At 35.4% G+C, this 21,481-nt stretch overlaps 1 protein-coding gene across 1 annotated transcript; it reads right to left on the bottom strand.

Annotated features, from left to right (window-relative positions):
* Window positions 1-320: 320 nt before the first annotated feature.
* Window positions 321-13,503, bottom strand: LOC132154541 (G protein-activated inward rectifier potassium channel 3-like). Its single transcript, XM_059563135.1, has 8 exons — window positions 13,007-13,503; window positions 9,677-10,082; window positions 9,176-9,389; window positions 8,457-8,658; window positions 5,716-5,908; window positions 2,368-2,565; window positions 2,157-2,287; window positions 321-980 (listed from the first exon to the last, which is right to left on the bottom strand). The coding sequence occupies exons 2-8, from the start codon at window positions 9,972-9,974 to the stop codon at window positions 705-707; spliced, it is 1,512 nt and encodes a 503-aa protein (XP_059419118.1). The 5' UTR covers window positions 9,975-10,082; window positions 13,007-13,503; the 3' UTR covers window positions 321-704.
* Between the last annotated feature and the right edge of the window lie 7,978 nt (window positions 13,504-21,481).

The following is a 21,481-nucleotide window of genomic DNA, read 5'->3' as shown; positions in this document are numbered from 1 at the left end:
AAACACCATGTAAGATATTTTGTTTTAGCCTAATTTTAAAGGCATAGTTCACCCAAAAATGACAATTCTGTCGTTTACTCGCCCTTATGTTGTTCCAAACCTTTCTTTCTTCTGTTCAACACAAAAGAAGATATTCTGAAGAATGTGGTTAACCATACAGCTGCCGGTAGCCATTGACTTCTATACCATTAAGTCAAAGGGGACCAGCAACTGTTTCATTACTCACATTCTTCGAAATATCTTCTTTTCTGTCCAGCAGAAGAAACAAACTTTTAGGTTTAGAACAACATGAGCGTGTGAAAATTATGACAGGGTTTTCGTTTTTGGGTGAACTATCCCTTTAAGACAACACCGCATGTGTGCGTCACAGGTTTCATAGCATTTAGAATGATACTTAAGTAGACGGCAGACAGTGAGGCAGCCCACTAGAGTTTGAATTATAGCTACTAGTGAATTCAAAGGCGTTGGTGTTGTCGTGAAACATCAAAAATTAAGATTTAATCTGACTGAAAACACAGCAAGGAGACACTAGGATTTCCCCCTTGGGGAAAGTATTCTATGCTAGGCATTAGCGACTATACATTTAAAAATATAACTCAAAGAAGGCGGCCTGGATCATTGAACAATCCATTCTAAAGTTAAATTTACATCAACTGTGGACTCCTTCAAACATTTTCCGTACCTTTTTACATTCGTGCATCCTTTTAAGCCTCAGACTCTGACTGGTCAGTGGTCACACTGCCGTTCTGCTCTCCTACAACCGATTGGTCCTGGGTATTTGTAACTCCGCCCACAGTAAATGTTGGCCTTTCTCCCTCCCTGACAGATTCTGAATCAGTGGACTTCCCCGTTTGCTCAGTCGTATTAGGCTCCTCCCATTTCTCTTCATCAAGCCGACTGGAGATCGACCAATAGAGATGAGCGTCCAAACGGGCGGCAGCCAATGCCAGTGCTCTCGCAGAACAGGAGGGCGTGTCCACCTTTGAAGGATCATGAACAACAGTAGTAAGTGTACTTAAAGCATTTATCTGAATCTTCATTCTGTGAATAATAGCTAAAAGACATAAATTTTGCTCAGTTTGATTGCATCTGTCCGCTTACATATGTTTAAATATTTTGTAATTTACACACACATTTATTTTAAAATGAATTTTAATTAAAAAGTTACAAAACTAATCTAAAATATTTTTGATGTATAAATATTAACGAATTATCACAATATTATTTCTTTAAAAAATTAACATGGTTTAACGTAGCTTTACATAAAAATATCTGCATAGATATGAAAAATATTAACTACATATAGTATAACATAACTTTTGCTCTGATATAAAATGCTGGTCAGCTTTGCACAGACAGATGGTTATTACAGAGCCTTTGAACAAGCTAATAAAGAGGTTTCAACATAAATTATTTAATTGAAAAACTGTATATTTGTACACATATGTTACTCTACAAATATTTATATGTAAATATTCATTTAAATATGACCTATTTATGACAATATTATTTCCTTTTTTAATACAACATAAAATGGTATATTATAGCTTTATACAAAAATGCTATTTGGCCAGGACAAAAAGGACAATGTGATTGTATAAGTAGTTGGATTTCTTCTGATGATGTACATTCATGACTCATCCAAAACTACAGCAGCACCCGAAGCAACTTGAATCAGAATTTTTGATCGATTACGCACATAAAATCCCAAAAGTAAAGAGATATTTTCTGCTTTTATATAAAGTGCCAGTCAGCCTTGCACAGACAGATGATTATTACAGAGACTTTGAAGCTAATACGGTGGTATCAACATAATTTAGTTTACTCACTTTTTTAAGGGATTTAATTAAATACTATATAAGAGAAGATGCACACTGCACAATAAAACCCAGATATGGTGATACAGCTACTTAAACAAATAAAAACTTCCAAATTAAACATTAATTTAGCCCATGGTCAAGGTTTAATTATACAATTAAGCATAATTACACTCAGATTTAGCCATAGATTTCTAAAATCCTAAATAACCTTTACCACTAAGAACGTTACGTGGAATGTAAATGTTCCATTGATGTTAAATGTTCTTCATGGAACCCAAGATGCCAATAGAACACTTTTAAGAGTGTATACAAAAATTTCCATTCCACACCACATACCTCAAAAGTGTGGTGAAAAGCCCCATAATCCACATCAAAGAATCCCTCAGCGAGCGTCATCATGGGACTAAACCTGTGACCCCATAACAGTTCTTCAGCCAGGTAAGAGCTCCGTGCCTGACAGGTCATTCCTGTAGATCGGAATATATCCGTCAATTACTAAACACCAACCACAACACATTTCGCATAATATATCGAAGTATTAGTGTACCTGTAGCTTCCACCATCCCCTCCAAGATGACAACAACCTCAAAGTCCTCTTTCTCCAGCTGAGATTGTGACATGTCCCAGAACGGAGAGCGGACATCGATCTCGTGAGAGATCACTAACGGAGACACCAGGAAGAGACGATCGTCCCCCGTCTCAAAACCAACACTGATATCAGTCTGATCCAGCGGAATAAACTCACCTAAAGACAACGAAACAAACTGTTCTGATAAGAGAGTGTTCACAACATTATACATTACAGCCACCAGGGGGCGCCCCTTATATCTACAGTCGTGGCCAAAAGTTTTGAGAATTACATAAATATTAGTTTTCAAAAAGTTTGCTGCTAAACTGCTTTTAGATCTTTGTTTCAGTTGTTTCTGTGATGTACTGAAATATAATTACAAGCACTTCATACGTTTCAAAGGCTTTTATCGACAATTACATGACATTTATGCAAAGAGTCAGTATTTGCAGTGTTGGCCCTTCTTTTTCAGGACCTCTGCAATTCGACTGGGCATGCTCTCAATCAACTTCTGGGCCAAATCCTGACTGATAGCAACCCATTCTTTCATAATCACTTCTTGGAGTTTGTCAGAATTAGTGGGTTTTTGTTTGTCCACCCGCCTCTTGAGCAGAGGTGGGTAGAGTACTCAAAAACTGTTCTCAAGTAAAAGTAAAAGTACTTCTAGAAATATTTACTCAAGTAAAAGTAAAAGTACTAGTCTGAATAGTTACTTGAGTAAGAGTAAAAGAGTATCGGATAAAAAAAATCTACTCAAGTAGTTAGTTACTAGTTACCTTGGGTCATATATACTGAGCCTATTTTTATTTAGATATATAGATAAAATGTATGTAATGTATGTGTGAGTGTATAAATGTATATATTTCATCAGCCTTTACTCCAATTTATGTAATTTATTATAAAACCCTGTCTGTTTACTTAAGTAAAAGATATAGGTGTCATGCCATAACATTTCAAAATTGTTACTAATCTTTCATTGTTCAGAAAGAGAGCAAATAACATTTACATTATTAAAGATCATTTTCACTGACAGTCTAGAGTTCAATCACTCTCAGAAACTCCCATTAAAATCACTGAAACTGTTAACACTGTGATATCAATATCTTAATTATAGATTCGTACACACATTCGTACACAGTGAAGGAAGCACCGGCATTTTAGCGATGACTCATCTGAATGTCTCTGATTGGCCATTGCATTCAAAAGCGCAACAGAATCGTGTGTGATTGGTTAAAAATTAGCAGTGCTGTAAAAACGCATCTATCTCTGGCTCAGCGCCAGCAAGCGATCACAGATCTGAATTTAGCAGCTGATGATATGACTTGCTGAATGTACTCGCACCGGTGTGATTGTATTAAAATTAATAAAATCTTAATCGGCTATTTTTTGTCTTTTGGAAGCTGCATTCAACTTGACTCCCCTCTGTTATAAGCCACACACATACAACAAACTAATGTCACCGTGCTATCGTGTACTGTAATCGAATGTAGCCCAAGTTATTACCTGTTAAACAGTAGACAGCACACGCGGTGTTCATCTAATAAGGATCTCCATCGCAAGCAAATAATAGCCTTTGCAGATTTGCTTTCAATTCAGTGCAGTTCCATAGCCACGTTTTCAACGCTGCTGATGTTCTTAAACGTTACAACTCTGAGTGAACCGCTTCAGACGCTCAGCGCATGTGGCAGGGAACTGAACGAATCATTCAAACTGATTCATGAACCAATTCACTCTTTTGCCAATTAGTTTGATTAAGCCTTTGAACAGAATTGACTCAAAAGAATGAATCATTCGCGAATGAGCATCGCTCATTGTCCAGAGAAAAGTAGACGGCGCGTTTGGAATAAACTGAAGCATTTATAACATTTATTGCATTAAGATAAAGTAACGAGAGGAGCGTCGCCCACAGTAACGAAGTAAAAGTACAGATTTTTCCCAAAAAATGTACTCAAGTAAGAGTAAAAGTACCCATCTTTAAATATACTCCAAAAAGTATTAGTTACCCCAAAAAATTACTCAAGTAAATGTAACGAAGTAAATGTAACTCGTTACTACCCACCTCTGCTCTTGAGGATTGACCACAAGTTCTCAATGGGATTAAGACCCAACATTTCAACATTCTGGTTCCCGAGCCACTTAAAAGTTATCACTTTTGCCTTATGGCACGGTGCTCCATCGTGCTGGAAAATGCATTGCTCTTCACCAAACTTTTGTTGGATTGTTGGAAGAAGTTGCTGTTGGAGGGTATTTTGGTACCATTCTTTATTCATGGCTGTGTTTTTGGGCAGAATTGTGAGTGAGCCCACTCCCTTGGATGAAAAGCAACCCCACACATGAATGGTGTCAGGATGCTTTACTGTTGGCATGACACAGGACTGATGGTAGCGCTCACCTTTTCTTCTCCAGACAAGCCTTTTTCCAGATGCCCCAAACAATCAGAAAGGGGCTTCATCTGAGAATATGACTTTGCCCCAGTCCTCAGCAGTCCATTCACTATACTTTCTGCAGAAGATCAATCTGTCCCTGATGTTTTTTTTGGAGAGAAGTGGCTTCTTTGCTGCCCTTCTTGACACCAGGCCATCTTCCAAAAGTCTTGGCCTCACTGTGCGTGCAGATGCGCTCACACCTGCCTGCTGCCATTCCTGAGCAAGCTCTGCACTGGTGGCACTCCGATCCCGCAGCTGAATCCTCTTTAGGAGACGATCCTGGCGCTTGCTGGACTTTCTTGGACGCCCTGAAGCCTTCTTTACAAGCATTGAACCTCTTTCTTATTTGAAGTTCTTGATGATCCTATAAATTGTTGATTTAGGTGCAATCTTAGTAGCCACAATATCCTTGCCTGTGAAGCCATTTTTATGCAATGCAATGATGGCTGCACGCGTTTCTTTGCAGGTCACCATGGTTAACAATGGAAGAACAATGATTTCAAGCATCACCCTCCTTTTAACATGTCATGTCTGCCATTCTAACCCAATCAGCCTGACATAATGATCTCCAGCCTTGTGCTCGTCAACATTCTCACCTGAGTTAAAAAGACAATTACTGAAATGATCTCAGCAGGTCCTTTAATGACAGTAATGAAATGCAGTTGAAAGGTTTTTTTGGGATTAAGTTAATTTTCATGGCAAAGAAGGACTATGCAATTCATCTGATCACTCTTCATAACATTCTGGAGTATATGCAAATTGCTATTATAAAAACTTAAGCAGCAACTTTTCCAATTTCCAATATTTATGTAATTCTCAAAACTTTTGGCCACGACTGTATATTCTATGAGGGTGCTGCTGCTGCAGATGAGGCCTGTGGGGGTGGTAAATGCTGTCTTACCCTCCTGTGTCTGTTTGGATTTGATAAGTTTGGCTCTCATGTTGGCGCCCACAATGTGGGAGGATCTCAAGTCCCCGACGCGGAACATCAAACAGAGCTTGTCATCCCGCAATGAGATGACAGCATTACGAGAAAACACCAAGGTCTCAGCACGCTTATTCGGCTGGGAGATCTTCACAAACATACAACCAACCTAGTGAGAGATGGAGAGAGAAAGAAATTGATTTTTAAAATATGCGAGTTGTTTTCAGAGATATTTTAGATTTATGTACTATTCCATTGTATATTAATATTTTACGGTGGCCGAGAGGGCTCAACGCGCTGCAACTTCAGAAGAAACATGCAAATGGAAAAAGCACCAGCAAATCAAGAAAACTTCATCAGTTTGACTGCAGGTGTTGCAAATGCTCACAACGCAAACAAATAAAGAAACGCGCTGCAGAATCTCACAACATAACCAAGTAAAGGATTTTATTTGCAGCCATTTCTTTGTTTGGTTGTGTTGCAATTATGTGCAGTGCGTTTCTTTGTTTGGTTGTGTTGTGATTTGCAGCACGCATGTTGTCAAATTGATGAATTTGTTTTCTTAATTTGCAGGCGTTTTTTTCTATTTTTCAATTTTTCAAGGAGTTTTCTGTTTGAGGTTTCTGCTGGGGTTTTTTTTCTATTTCTATTTAACTTTAATTTATTTGTATTTTAGTCATTTTAATACTTCAACTTCAACTTACTAAAGTTGGACAAAAAATGGTTTAGGGTTTACTTTGAAATAACTCAATTTAAAATAAATAATGAAAATAATGAAATAATTCGAATAGCAAGTAACACAATAAAGAAATAGTATTTTCTAGTACAACATACTCTCAATAATCTTTGTTTTATTTACAACTTAGAAAAATCTTTTTTACAGAGTTTCCAAGGAAACATTTCAAATTTTGTTAAAGTTTAAAGTTTCTAATTAGTCAAAGTTTTTTTTAAGGTTAAGTTTTATTTCTAACATTCAGTCTATAATTTACAGTATATCAACTTTATTTTAAATAAAAAATGTTAAAATAGTTTTGATTTTAGTTTTAAGAGCCATAAGTTATTTGTGTCTTTATACAGATGTGAAATTAACAATTGTCTGGATTACACAATTGATAAGTAATAGTAATTAAATAATTTAATGTTTCTTATAATACTGTAAATGATGATGACATAATTTCCAGCAAAGACTCATGCAAGATACAGTTTTTTGACAATGTAATTTTTTCCAGTTAATTTTGTTATTAAACTTCACCTGAAAAGAAGTTACTGGACTATTGGCTGTCAATTGAGTTCAAAACACACTCACATACAGAAAAAGCATCAAATATGAGAAATTGGACGGATTGCTAATGCTTATCACAATAGTTAAAAAGGTCAATAGTTTTATATATATATGTATATATATATATATATGTATATATATATATATATATATATATATATATATATGTATATATATATATATATATATATGTACATATATGTATATATATATATATATATATATATATATATATATATATATATATATATACACCTTACCTTTTAGCATTCAAACCTTTTACAAAAGCCGATACTAGAGGACATGACATTTAGAGAGAGTGTGTGTTGTGTTCAAGTGTGTTTGTGTGTGTGTGTGTGAACACAGCCCCCAGGGGCAACATTAAAAACCAGGACATTGAGATTTAAATGAGCTCATCATAACCATAAAAATATATCAAAATAGGCCAGAAAAGAGATTGAGAAGGGGGTTGAATTTGGCAGAAGAGACATTAGAAAAGGAGAAAAGGAAAAACCGACACAGAAACAGAGGGAAAGGGTACGCACATCTGTGCTCCAAAACTCATGACTCATTTGCTCTTGGTTATGGATGATATAACTCAGCAAAGCAGAAAAATCAACAAACGAAAGCCACGTGAAAAAAAAAAAAAAAAACACTTTCTACAAAAAGAGTTTAAATAGTACCTGAAATACTTTAAAATTATTTGTTTTTTTCAACAAATGATCAGTGAAAAAAAAGTGCTCCAAAAAAGTGCTTAACCTTCCCAAAATCATCAACCTTATATGTGCTTTAATATTATAGTTTATATAACTTCGTACAACTTTACATATGTTTATATACAACACTGTTATTTTTATAAATTTGATTTATTTCATGTTTATGTCTAGAAAATAAAGAAATCACACAGATGGTAAGGGTTGCAAAATAAATAGAAAATTAATAATAATATAAAAAAAAATCTTTTTGATGTTGTTGTTAAAAAAATATAAAAATAATAGTGTTGAAACATTAAGACAATAAATAACAAAATTTATTATATGTAATTTAGATTTTTTTAATCATATTTTTAATAACCTTTAATATATATTTCTTGTCAATAAAAGATTGCAAATAGTACCTGAGATGCTTTAAAAATATTTTCAAAGGCACTAAATAATATTAAGTATTGATATTCAAATTATAATATGATATTACTATGAATAAAATAAAGGTAATATGATATTATTAATAATATGAAAATATATTTTACATTTTTTGTTGATAATCTTATAATGGTTCAGCTTGAATAATGGAGTCAGCGTTACAATTTGTATAAAAAAATATAAAATCTTAGATTGTACAGCAAAAAAACACAAGATTTGTGAATTTTTTAAAAAGTGACTGGACGGCAAAGTGTACCACATTTTTGTGGAAAGTGGCCTGTGTTTGATCTTACCATGAATGCATTGACCATAGATCCCAGTATGGCCTGTAGCAGGAGTAACATGGTGCCCACTGGACACTGGTCAGTGATGACACGGTGACCGTAGCCAATGGTCGTCTCCGTTTCAATGGAGAAAAGAAACGCAGAGATGAATCCATTAACATTATTTACACATGGAGTCCACGCCTCGTCCTCCAAATGATCCAGATCACCCCTGCCATACGAAAGAGAGAGAGAGAGAGAGCATCAGAGGACATCCAACAGCGATGGAGATGTTCTGTTTTTTTTCACACAGTCTCCTTAAATAAATTGCCTCTTGCATCTTACAGCGCAAAGAGGACCACTTGTTCTCAAGTGTCCACCTACACAGATTACTTGTGTTCATATCTAGCATGGACAAAAATGACAGAGTGTGGACGACACAAATGCACTGCATCTATGAGCAGAAAACGTGAACGTGAAATTGTGTTATTTAATTATTATTTACATAGACTGAAAAAATACTTTCAAACAAATTCACCCAGAAATTGCTAGTATTTTTTTTTATTATTACAAAGAAACTGCAAGTAAAACATTGAATTAAACCAGAAATTTTGAAGCAGAAACACTGAAATATTATTTTCCTGTAAAATGTACTTCAATCTTTGTTTTATTTTGCATATAAAAAAAAAAGGTATGATTTAAAAGGGTTAAAAGATAAAAAACTGTGTGTTTGTGTGTGTTATTCATACCTGCAGTATGCAATGAGGTACCATATTGCTCCAAAGAAGAGCCAGGTCACAGCATACGCCATGACAAAGACCAGCAGAGAGCAGCGCCAGTTCAGATCCACCAGCGTGGTGAAGATATCCGTCAGGTAACGGTATGTCTTACGCATGTTACCATGCTGCACATTACAACGGCCGTTTTTCTCCACATAGCGCTGTCTTTTACGCTTGTTGCGTCCTGGAGAGAAACACAGAAAAATTAGGGCGGACACAAAAAGTAGGCAAACACCGTCACTGAGCAGCTTACCGCAATCCATATAAAAAAACGTTGACAAAGATTGACAAAGTAAAACTGAGATTCACATATCTAAAAACTAAATAAATGCTAAATAAACAAGCAGAAGACCAGTGACATTGTATTCCTATAGTGGTGTTTGAGTAGGTCAGTCTGTTTCATTACAGGTAAGCAGAACAAAGTCTTGACAGCCACCGACTCCTACAGCATCTGATATAATTGAGTCTTACCCCATCCAAACCTGCCCCTCTCTTGCACTGCCCCTTGAATTTTCTTCTTGAATGGCTGATTAGCTTGTGCCTCCCTCGCTGCCATCTTGTCCTGGAAGGACATGCTGTTATTGGCCTGTTGCTGTGTGGGCGGGGCTGTCTCCGTGGTAACGACATGCCCCAGCTCCTCGAATACGTTCTGTACATTGGTGGGCGGAGCATCCTTTGGGGCCTCCTCCACAGGCTCCTCCCCTTTCCCTGGAACTGGGAGGGACAGGGATTCGGCGCACGATGAGAAGCCGGTGTTGTCCAGTGCCATTGTGTGTGTGTGTGTGTGTTAAGCAGTAAGTGAATTTGTGTGTGGTAACAATGTTTCTCAGAGCCTTATTCTCAGTTGCAGAGTTTCATTTGTGCCTTTGTTTGATTTCTGCAAAAAAAGACACAGATAGACACTGATAAAACCAAAAAAGACCTAATTAACAAGTTTTACCGATGGGCTGAAAGTTTTATAACAATCTCTTATGACATTCTCAGGATTTCAAAGTAATTTGCACCCACCAAAAAGGAAACGGCTTTATTTCACTGCTGATTATTGCTTAACATTAATTTGAACCATGCCTTTCATTCACCTCCCCCGTTATGCATTAAGCATCCTGCCTGAAATTAACTTAAGTAGATTACATTGATGACTTCATGCAATTCAACCTTACAAAAAAACATTTTCCATACCAAACATGCAGTTGATGAAGCTTGTTTCAATACACAGTCCAACATCCAATCTGTTATCAGGAGAGCTCTTAGCAAAACACAAAGACCCAAAGAGCAGATTGATGTATGGATGTAATGTCTAACTTGACTTGAATTAACCTCCGGGTTCAACAGCTAATCACATTTTCACAAGAAAGTGAAAAGGCAGCTAAAGAATTTAGACTCACTTTGTGCTGTATTTAATCCACAGCTCTGATGCCCACACAAATACAAATGCACCCAGAAACGGGCAACCGTCCACGTGATACTAAACATACAGGTCTGCATTTCCCAAAAGCATCATAAGCCTAGCATAACATAGAAACCCTTACCATCAACTGTCTCTAATATATACTTAAGCTTACGATGCTTTTGAGAAATGCTGATGAGTACAATTAAAGGATTGTTTGAGGTTCAAAACAAGTGAAGATCAATTCCAAAGATGCTGCTGATTGCCACAGACTATAATTTTTATTTGTTTCACTGTGTTCATCATAATAACGCACTTACAATGGAAATCTATGGGAAAATACAGTCAGTAAATGTGCAGTCTTTGAATTTCTGTGAAAGCCCATATACATTTTTTTCTAAAAAAATTACAACTATTTAGAAATGTAAAAAAAAAAGAAATGATAAAAATGACAAAAATTCACCACACAAAATTACTACACCTATAATAAAAATAAAAATAATAGTACCTCAATTCTAGTTAAATAACACTGATTGTAGGTGCATTGCAGTGAACAAAGCTTTATTGGTTTGACTCTGCTGTCATTTCAAAAAGCATCACTGTGAGTTTAAACATCCTCACTGTCTCAACTCACCTGTGTCAAGTATCTGCTTGTGTTCAGGAAACCTGTCTGAAAACAGTTATTTTACCCAATGCTACTGCTTTAGAAAGCACACAATCGGCTTTAACTCACATACAAAATGTTCCTTTATAGTCAACACAATACACACAGAACGAAAACCTCTATCTGCTCAGAAAGATAAACAAAGCCAGTCACAGTTCCTCATCTCATCATAGCAGGAAAACAGTGACATGGCCTGCATTAAAAACCCCCTTCTTGTTTTCATTGCACAGAATATCAAACATCCTGTATTTAGAATCACATATCACATCACTACTGATTCATCTATAATGGCATATTTCACTGCTGCATCATCTCTACAGTAATGATAACATCTGTCTGAATGAGTCTGATCCTGTGTGCTGTGTTTACACAGGGTTTTTTGGTGCGAAGTCCAGCGAGATGTTATATATAGATCTGATAGTGTGGCAGTAGTAATCACGCCTACTTAAAGATTGATCATGATATGCCTTCTTGGTCTGGGCCACATTTAGACGCATGAATCTTTCATGGATTGAGTGGATCTGTGTGGAGACATGCTCATGTGTTCAACAAAAAGTACTGGAGTAACATTACAGAGCCGGAATAGAGGATTGACAAAAGAGACTGGATATCTCGGACTGCCATATTTCAGGATTGGCAGGGCTCAGCTAGGGCACACACATGCACACACACACACACACACAAAGAAATCAATCCTACTTGAATTAGACTGAATGGAGCAGGTAGCACAGTTGAAAAATTAGCTGCATTGTGGACAAACCTGCTGTGTGTCTGTGTATATAGCGCACAATAAACAGTAAAATAGTAGCCTATTGTTTGATATATACCCTGCTAGGCCTACATAATTAATACTGCATAGTTTACTAAAGTAAAATTGAAAGGAAAAAGTGTATTTATGTGTATTCATGTATTTGTGTTTGTCTCTGTTTTTCGGTCTGTTTGTGTGGGTGGTTTGTTCACAGTCCTGATGGAAAGTGGGATTGTCATGTTTTCTAATTTTGGTCTTTTGGGAGAAAAGAGTGTTGGATGTGACATAAAGCTGCAATTACACACATAGATGTTCAGACACACACATGAAAACACACATAACCAGTGGCCTATGTTTGTTTGACCTTATGATCACTGCCTGCTGTTTATATGAACATAACAGCCTTACTGGAATATAAAAAACACAAGTTTTTTTTTTTTTTTTTTAAACTGTACGCTTTTAAAGACTATCAGACAATACTACTTGTGGATAACAATTAATGCTAAACTGTATGTATATATATATATATAAGTTAATACAATATATACAACATAAAAATGCTGTTTTGGGATCTTTTTTATTGCAAATATTTTTACTGTAATTATATATATATATATATATATATATATATATATATATATATATATATATATATATATATATATATATATATACATATACTCTTTTATTCTTAAAATATATATAATAAAAAAAAATGTATATAATTTTTATGTTTTTATAATAATAACAATTTTATGCAATTCATTATTTAAAAAGTTTTCTTATATGTATTATTGTTGTTCTCCATTTTGTAGCCTACATTTAATGTTTCAGTTCCAATCAGTATTTAAAATACTTGTAAGCAATCATGCAGTCACATAAAGCAAGAACCAAAACGTGAAAAAGCATATAATGCATGCACATTTACTGATGTTTAATTAATAACATGTCTTGATCAGCAAATAAATATCAACCAGTGTAGAAGAGTACAACTAACCCTACCTGCCACTATGGCGTTCTCCAGCACGTTAAATTGAGGGGTTTAAACACTTGAGATCTTCACCAGCCGTTCGGATTTGTTAGTCCGAATCTCTCATTTTGGGCTTTTCGATCAGACTCATACTCATGATGATGATGGTGATGTTGTTCTACAGCGGGTGGGAACAGCGACGCAGCATCACTTCAGCATCATTTCACCTCCAGGAAACAAAAGAGAGCCAGCCAATCCACACAGAGCGAGAAGGAACTTGTGAAATATTAATCGAAACGCACTTCTTGTGCTTGCAGATGATGGCAATGAATCCTCTTTCCACTGCGGAGAGGCTCCTGGTTAAAATGGAGGCGATCTGGCTGTCAGGATGGATGAGAGACTGGAGTGCGAAGCGGCGTCGACGTGATTCACCGGCTCTGCGCAGGTGTTCGCGCGCGTGTGTGTGTCTGAGAGAGAGAGAGAAGGAGAGAAGGAGAAAAGAGGCAGAACGCGTAGAGAATTGGGCAATTAGAGGTGGGATGGAGAAGGGAAAGAGGGGAGGAGAAGAGGGGGTGGAGATGAGGTCATTGTCACAAAAATATCTCTCGCACACATCATAAAAACATGAGCCACCATAATGATTTATTAATTTAAATAAACTGCATCAATATATTTCGTAATAATTTTTTTAAATGATTTTTAATGCAACCAAATTTATGATAATGACAAATGTAACCCACCTTCTAAGAAACGATACTGCAGTTTTGTCATTTAAAACCTGAAGCATGATATATTTTTGTATTTTATTAAATATTTAATAACAGTGCTTGTTAGTTAAAATGTGCTTTAAGTATGCAATTTGATTAGGTTTTATCTTGTAGACGAATTAATTCGAGAGCAATGGAGTTGAAAGATGAAATGCCCGTTTGTCTGCTAGCGTGAGATTGTTGCAGCAGTCTAGTGTGTGTGTGTGTGTGTGTGTGTGTACAAATATACAAAATTATATATATAAGTAAAACAGGATTAAAAATGTACAACTCACATAGCAAACAAACACGCAGGATAAGAAAAATATCATGCCCTCTGCTGGCAGATGTGTTCCACATTCTCAACCAAATTCTGAAAAAAAAAAAAAAACATGAAAAAAGTTCTAATATAAAAAATTGTTATATTGTGGTATATAATATAAGAGTATGTAGCATTTATCATGATGGCAAACTTAAGTGGGCTGATGTGTATCTGTATCGTCAAAACCATCTCTCATCCATCATCCATCCTAATAAGGGTCCAAAAACATGTTAAGTTTCTGTTAGTACAGTGAATGCATCATGAAATGGTATGCTTTATGGTTAAGGTTCTGCAGGTTCCATCTTAAGAACCCAAGAGCTACTAAAAACACAACCTCTCTGTCACAATGTAGCCACTTTAAACAAGACTCTAGTTTCAGAGTAGTTAGAGTAGTTTCAGGGCTGCAATTAGTCTGCTGAAAGCTTTCTTTAATGAGGAGGCATCTTTTAAATGCTAATTTGGTTGAGCTAAATCTTTTAGTCTTTTAATGATTCCCATAAGGTCTGATTAACAATCAAACCAGTTCACCCAGACGTTCTGCAAATGGTAACAGGTGAATATAAAACTAGTGCTCATTTGTGAGCTTGTCATAGGAAAGGCCAGAAGAGAATGTCTCCTGCATGCATCTCCATGTCTCCATACACTGCAGAATGTTTAACATGTGAAAATACTTTTTTATCCTGGTGATGGCAGTTTTGTTCTGTTACTCTTCGTCCATGTCACTAGCAGTTGGGAACAGAGAGTCTTCTATCTCAGCTCAAAATATGTCCTTGTAAACATCCTATTAGAATTTCTAGATCCATAACGAAGTTTTGCACAGCCAAAAAACATTTTGATAGCTGAAAATATAATTTTCTTTAGCTATAATTGGTTTTGTAAAAATTACCATCACTCATACCATAGAAGATGGTGGTCATGCCTTTACTGATAACTAAAACAACATTAGAATAAACTTCAGCTCACAGCCTGTAAAAAACTAAACAATGACATTAATACTAATCTAGGCGGATGGCAAGAAAACAGAAACAGATGCTCCTGCAACAGCAATGTGCCAAAACCACCCATGTACTAAAACTATTAGTTGTATGCTATGCTTTGCCCAGCTAAAATTAGGCACTTTATATTTAAAACAGATTGTTTGACTGCTGGTAAACTTCAGTGAAGTCATGGGGAATGGAATAATGCTGCATATTTTGCAGTATATTCCTACCTTTATAATATGATCCAAGATGAGTTTGTTTCTTCATTAGATTTGGAGAAATTTAGTATTACATCACTTGCTCATCAATGGATCCTCTGCAGTGAATGGGTGCCGTCAGAATGAGAGTCCAAACAGCTGATTAAAACATCACGATAATCCACAAGTAATCCACACCACTCCAGTCCATCAGTTAATGTCTTAAGCGAAATGATATATCATTCATGATATATAATAACGGTTCCTCCAGTGACTGTTGTCCTCACATCAAAATACACTAACATATTTATTTAGAACCATTTTCAGCTTGTTTTTGCTTGTAAACAGTGCTAATCTGTGCACATTTCTCTCCTGATTCAGATGAGATGACATTATTATTGCAAACACAAAGCTTTTCACTTTTCACAAGACATTAACTGATGGACTGGAGTCATTTGGATTACTTGTGACTGTTTGGACTCTCATTCTGACGGCACCCATTCACTGCAGAGGGTCCACTGGTGAGCAAGTGATGTAATTCTAAATTTCTCTAAATCTGTTCCATTGAAGAAACAAACTCATCTTGGGTGGCCTGAGGGTGAGTAAATGTTCAGAGTATTTGAATTTTTGCCTGAACTAATAAACATAAAACTGCATACTGTGCACAGTAAACATACTTCACACTAAAAACAGTAGTATGCTTTAGTAATGTTAGCATGACTTTTTTAAATCAGTCAAGCTTTTAGACTTAATTTGCTCTTCTTTGAGCACAGTATTATCTGATTTGCAAAGTGATGTGTATCTTTGTGTTTGTAGTGTTTGAGTACTTGAGTTTCTAATTGGTAGTTTTGAAACATCTTGATTAAATGAGTTGTGTTTCATTATTGGGGTAGTGGATCATTTATGTTGATTATGTTTTGTCTGGGTTTGATTAAGCTGTATCGCTGAAAGTTAATGAGTTGCTTTTATGTTCTGCTCCTGTTTGGCCATCTGGATGCATCTGAGATGAAACAGTCGCAGGCTGAGCTGGGAATGGACTTCTCTAATGAGGGGAAGAACATCTTATAAAGGTTGTCCAGTTACTTTTCATATAAATACAGTCTATTTTTGGTCTGGGATCTGCACAGAATACGTTTTGGTTCAGTTACCCCTCTGGTCTGTTGCTGTCTGATTTCCTAGCATTGAAGACAGAGGACTGGAGGAACTGCTCAACTCTGCCACTGAACTGGACGAGATCATCACACAATGAAAACATTCTCCTGCCCAAACACAATATTTTCAAATGTATCACAATTCACTTTATTAGGGATGTATTTGCAAGTTTGCAAATGCATTAAGAGCATTTAATGCATACACGTTTTATTACTGGTTTTTGAATATGTCAACTCTGATGTAGGCAAGCATGTTTTGTCTTCTTTTTAAGTGCATGTATTGTGTTTGTCTTGTATACCTAAAAAAAAAAAAAACATTTATAATATATTCATAAATATTTATTCATGCATGAACACAGTTTAAGCTTTCCCAGGTAAAAAAGAAATTCACTTAAGCTGTACTAATCGATGCACTTATTATATTTTTATTATAAGTGCATAATAAATGTGTTATTTTGGAACAACTTTAAGTATATGGAATGCTCTTTAAGATAATGTTTAAGCTAATTGCAATATAATTTAATATATTTAGCTGTGTTAAAATAGAATAACAAAGTATCTTTAGTGCAATTTAAGTGTTCTTCACATGATTTAAAATACACTTTAATACTTCTTGAAGTACATTTAGAATATATTTTAAGCTTCACTTTAATGTACTTCTAGTACATTTTAATTTCGTTTGTACCTTTTTCTGAGAGTGTATTACTGCTATACACTATGAATATTACATCAATGAATTCAAATGCATTATGCCTTCTTTTCGGACACACACACACACACACATACACACACATAAAGAGTTACTGAAAAGCAATAAACCACATAAGTGAATAAAGAATATTCTTTTTTTTAACAAAAGGAAAAGGCTAAACCAAATGAGAAAACAGAACATTACAAATGCCACCATTATTATCTTCAAGTGTAGGATCACTTTTCCTTGAGTATGACTTGCATTTTCTGCCTGTTGAATGTAAATATATCAGATTTACAAGCAATTTTTACCAGGCCGAGCATTTTGGACCTGGGAACACTAAATTAGGTAAGGCACAGCACAAGGGTTAGTGACCGCATGGTTTAAAATATTTTATGATTTTTAAATGTTTGATGTTTATAATTAATATGATATAATATAAAAATAATATGACCTGGTCCTTTTGTAAACAGCTTTTTAAATGTGTACATGGTCATTTTTTGCAATTGCAGCAGGTGCTGGACATTGGTGACAGGCTTATCATTCCCAATGAGAACACAGAGGAGGAGAAGACCTCAGGGATTTGGTGGAAGCAGCTGGTTGCCAGAGCAACGGTAAGACTGGTATCCAGGACAGGAACCTTTGAAAACCATGATAGTTTTTTTCTTTTGCAAGTGCAAACATCATTAGCATTTTTCAATATTTTGCCTTTTTTTTTTTTTTAGAAAATCTAGTCTGCTTTCTGTTGTAACTGTTAAAGTGATGCTAAAAATATCATATGCTATACCAGACATTACTCACTTCATAGTTTCATGAGTTGAAATGTATTGAGCTGTGAGTAATTTAGTTGATGTTGTGACTGGGTTTCAGGTTCATTCTTTCCAATAAAACCAGATAAAACAAAAATCACTGTGGAAAAATAAAGTATGCAATCACAGGGCAGAAAAATTATGTTTCTGAATATAAAATATCAAAAAGATTGCATCATCGTCACAATCTCTTGGATGTATAAACATGTCCAACTTCATCTGCATATTATGGGCGATATATAGCAAATCTCAACTGCTTGAATTGTCTGAAAATGTAAACTATATTATCGCAAGGTTTTGCTAAATGCGACTATAAGGCATGAAGATATGATATCATAAACATGATTTTCTGTAAAGCTACTTTGAAACGTGTGTTGACTTGATATCACTGATAATATATTTTTGCGAGTACAAAGTATTATCTACAGTATTTTAACCAGCTGAAAGGGTCCCAAACCGCTTTAAAACCAGCAAACATATCATCTAGGATCAGCTAAACCAGCATAAGCCATCTTTTCTGCAGGGAAAACGAGGCATAAATGCCTTTCATCCTGGCATATGTCCATCGATCTTGCCATTTTATGAGGTACACACACAAAAACACTCACATAAGAAGCCAAGCAAGCAGTAATTTATAGCATCATACCTATAAATAAATATCTTGTAATGGAATTGGCTTATCATTTTATCTTTGGATTGTTTCATTTGTAATCGACTCTTGGACTGTACTTCCACATCTCTGCTGGTCGCCTTATCGATTCGCTGTAATGTAATACACCTCTATAATGCTCTCTTACTAAATTATACAGGAATATATGAGACTGTGTTTCAGATATTAACACTGACAGCCACTTGAAGAGAAGCTCTCAATGAGGATGACTGATTTATGGGTAGCACCAGTGTTTATCATTGTCATAAACCGTGGTGCTCCTCAACCATCACATTAAAAACTACTTAAGTCTCATCAGATGCTCTCCGTGGGATTGCAAATAATGCAGTCAGCCTATAAATAGCTGTCTGGTTTTAATAAACATTCATTTAATATGTAAATATGTATAAAATATGTCACTTACAGCATATACACGTGGAAGTATAATACAAACAACCTACTATTAAAAACAAAAAAAAACATGCATTTTAGGGGGGAAATTATTGTTTTGCATTGCACATCAAATTTTGTGTGAAAAAAATCTCTGAATCTTTGGAAGTCATATTAAATAATAAGCCTAGAATGAGTATACTCATTTCTAAATGGCAGAAATAGTAAGAGTTGTGTGGTTGGGTTCAAAAGTTTGGCTTATTTTTGAAATAAGTCTCTTATGCTCACTAAGCTTCCATTAATTTAATCAAAAATACAGTAAAAATAAAAAAGTGATATTGTGAAATATCATTATAAATAGTGTTTTATAAGATTTTGAAATGTAATTTTTTTTCCAGGAACCATTTTAATATTTTGAATTGATATGCTATTCATTTCTTTTTATTATCAATGCTGCTTAATTTTTCTGTGGTAACGGATCTTTTTTTTTTCAGTGTTCTTTGATGTATAGTTCAAAAGCATTCATCTGAAATAGAAATCTTTTGTAATATTAGAAATGAACTTTTTTGACCAATTTAACAAGTCCTTGTTGAATAATCTTATTTGATTTCTTTAAAAACAAAACAAAAAAACATTATTTAAAAAAATTCTTACTGCTAAAGATAAATACATATGATTAGGACTTCAAATTCATATTGTAGTGATGCTTTGGTTAACACCACGGAAAAAAATATGAGTAGTATGGTAATACTGTCAATCCTTAATCTTCCCACCAGGGCCTTAAAAAAACCCTTTTCTGATACGCTAAAACACACTATAAGCCTACTAACCCCGGTGTCCTCTTCCTGCTGGCTTGCAGGACTCTCTCCAGCATGTGTGGGCACTTAGCCAGTTCTCCCTGGGCACTGCTGTGCACCCGTGTGCAGGCACAAGCTAGCTCTGTGCTCCCTGGGAGAATCCCTATCAGGCACAGAGAGACGCTCTTTATGTCTTAATGAAGGACAAATCTGTTAGCGCAAGGCCAGTGTGTGTGCGTGGCCTCTTCACTGCTGTCACCCGAGCGCAAATGAAATGAATGAAGAACTTTTATAGAGGCGCTGAGCTGGCAGACGCTAGATGTGGAGATGTTATTGATTGTAGAAGTGCATTTACTTAAATAGTATAAAGAGGATGAACCATTTCAAGTCAATCAGGCATTTTTTGTTAAATGATTTCAGTAATTTGTAAAATAAATAGGCTGCATTTATTTAATCAAAATATTTTTTTTCCTGAATGTCCTAAAGCAAAGGAAATAACATAAGTAATGCAAGAAGCAGAGTAATTCAGTGCTACAAGTGCACACAAAGAGTGTTTTTTGAGGATCACAGTGGAGTTCAGGAGTTTGTTCCACCACCAAGGAATGTATGATGCAGTGTATAATAAATGTTTAAGGTGGAATTCACCACTTCAAGTCCATTAAGTGGCATTTCACCCACTCTCTGGTATTCAGAATTAGGATGCTTATCCTACTGCACTTTTTAGACTTTGAATGCAAAATGATCTCATTTACTCAATAAGAAAAACTGTATACACTGGTAACTGTATATACATAAAACTCTAATTCAAGTAAAAAAAAAAATTTTTCAGTAAAACATAGATCCTAAACGTATAATATAAAACAGCAAAAAGTAAGATTTTGACCACTCTAAAGGATAGTTCACCCAAAAATGAAAATTCTGTCATAATTTATTCTTCGGCTAAACACAAAAGAAGGTATTTTGAAGGATGTTGATAACCAAACAGTTGACGGTAGCCATTGACTTCTTAAGTATTTTTTTTTCTCCATACTATGACATTCTTCAGAATATCCTTTTTAAAAAAAAAAAAAAAAAAAAAAGAAATCTTAGGAATAATAACTGAGTTTTTATTTTTGAATGGACTATCCCTTTAAGAGATTTTTCTCCATAATGTGCCAAGATTAGAAGCATGCCTCCTTTTTCATTCTTGCAGTGTTAGTCACCAGTTCGGTCTCCAAACCCTCTCAGCCAGATTAGCTCTAGAAACTGTATCAAGGCTGTAACTGCATCTCACTATATGTTCATTGTGTAGCCTGCGAGCTCAGATTGTCTGAATAAGCCTTGAGCACAGTGTTTCCAGGCAAATCTTGAATGCCAGTCGGAGGGTTGCCATGGCAACAGAGTCGGCTCTAACTGCACTTTGGAATGCCTGGAGACCCTGAACACTTCAGCTGTGCCGAGCATCTTATCTGGTAAACAATGTCATATCCTTCTGTGCATTGAAAACACTCTCTCGTGACCAGTTCCCCTGAAAAATGACACGTCCTACATTACAATGTAAATAACAAATGAGAACTCTTTAATATCTCGATAGATTCTCTGAATTAAATTAAATTAAATTTATGCATTTAGCAGATGCTTTTATCCAAAGCGACTTACATTGCATTCAGGCTAACAATTTTCTCCTATACCTTGGTGGAGTGCAAATTTTAAATGAACTCAGATTAAACATTTCAAATTAAATTATTCTTTCTTGTCTACTTTAATTATTTAATAGAAACCCCCGAGAAGAGTTA

The sequence above is a fragment of the Carassius carassius genome, chromosome 12, assembly GCF_963082965.1.
Source record: "Carassius carassius chromosome 12, fCarCar2.1, whole genome shotgun sequence".
Classification (NCBI taxonomy): Eukaryota; Metazoa; Chordata; class Actinopteri; order Cypriniformes; family Cyprinidae; genus Carassius; species Carassius carassius.
The sequence above is the reverse complement of the archived record's forward strand: the minus strand, read 5'-3'. Positions and strand labels throughout refer to the sequence as shown.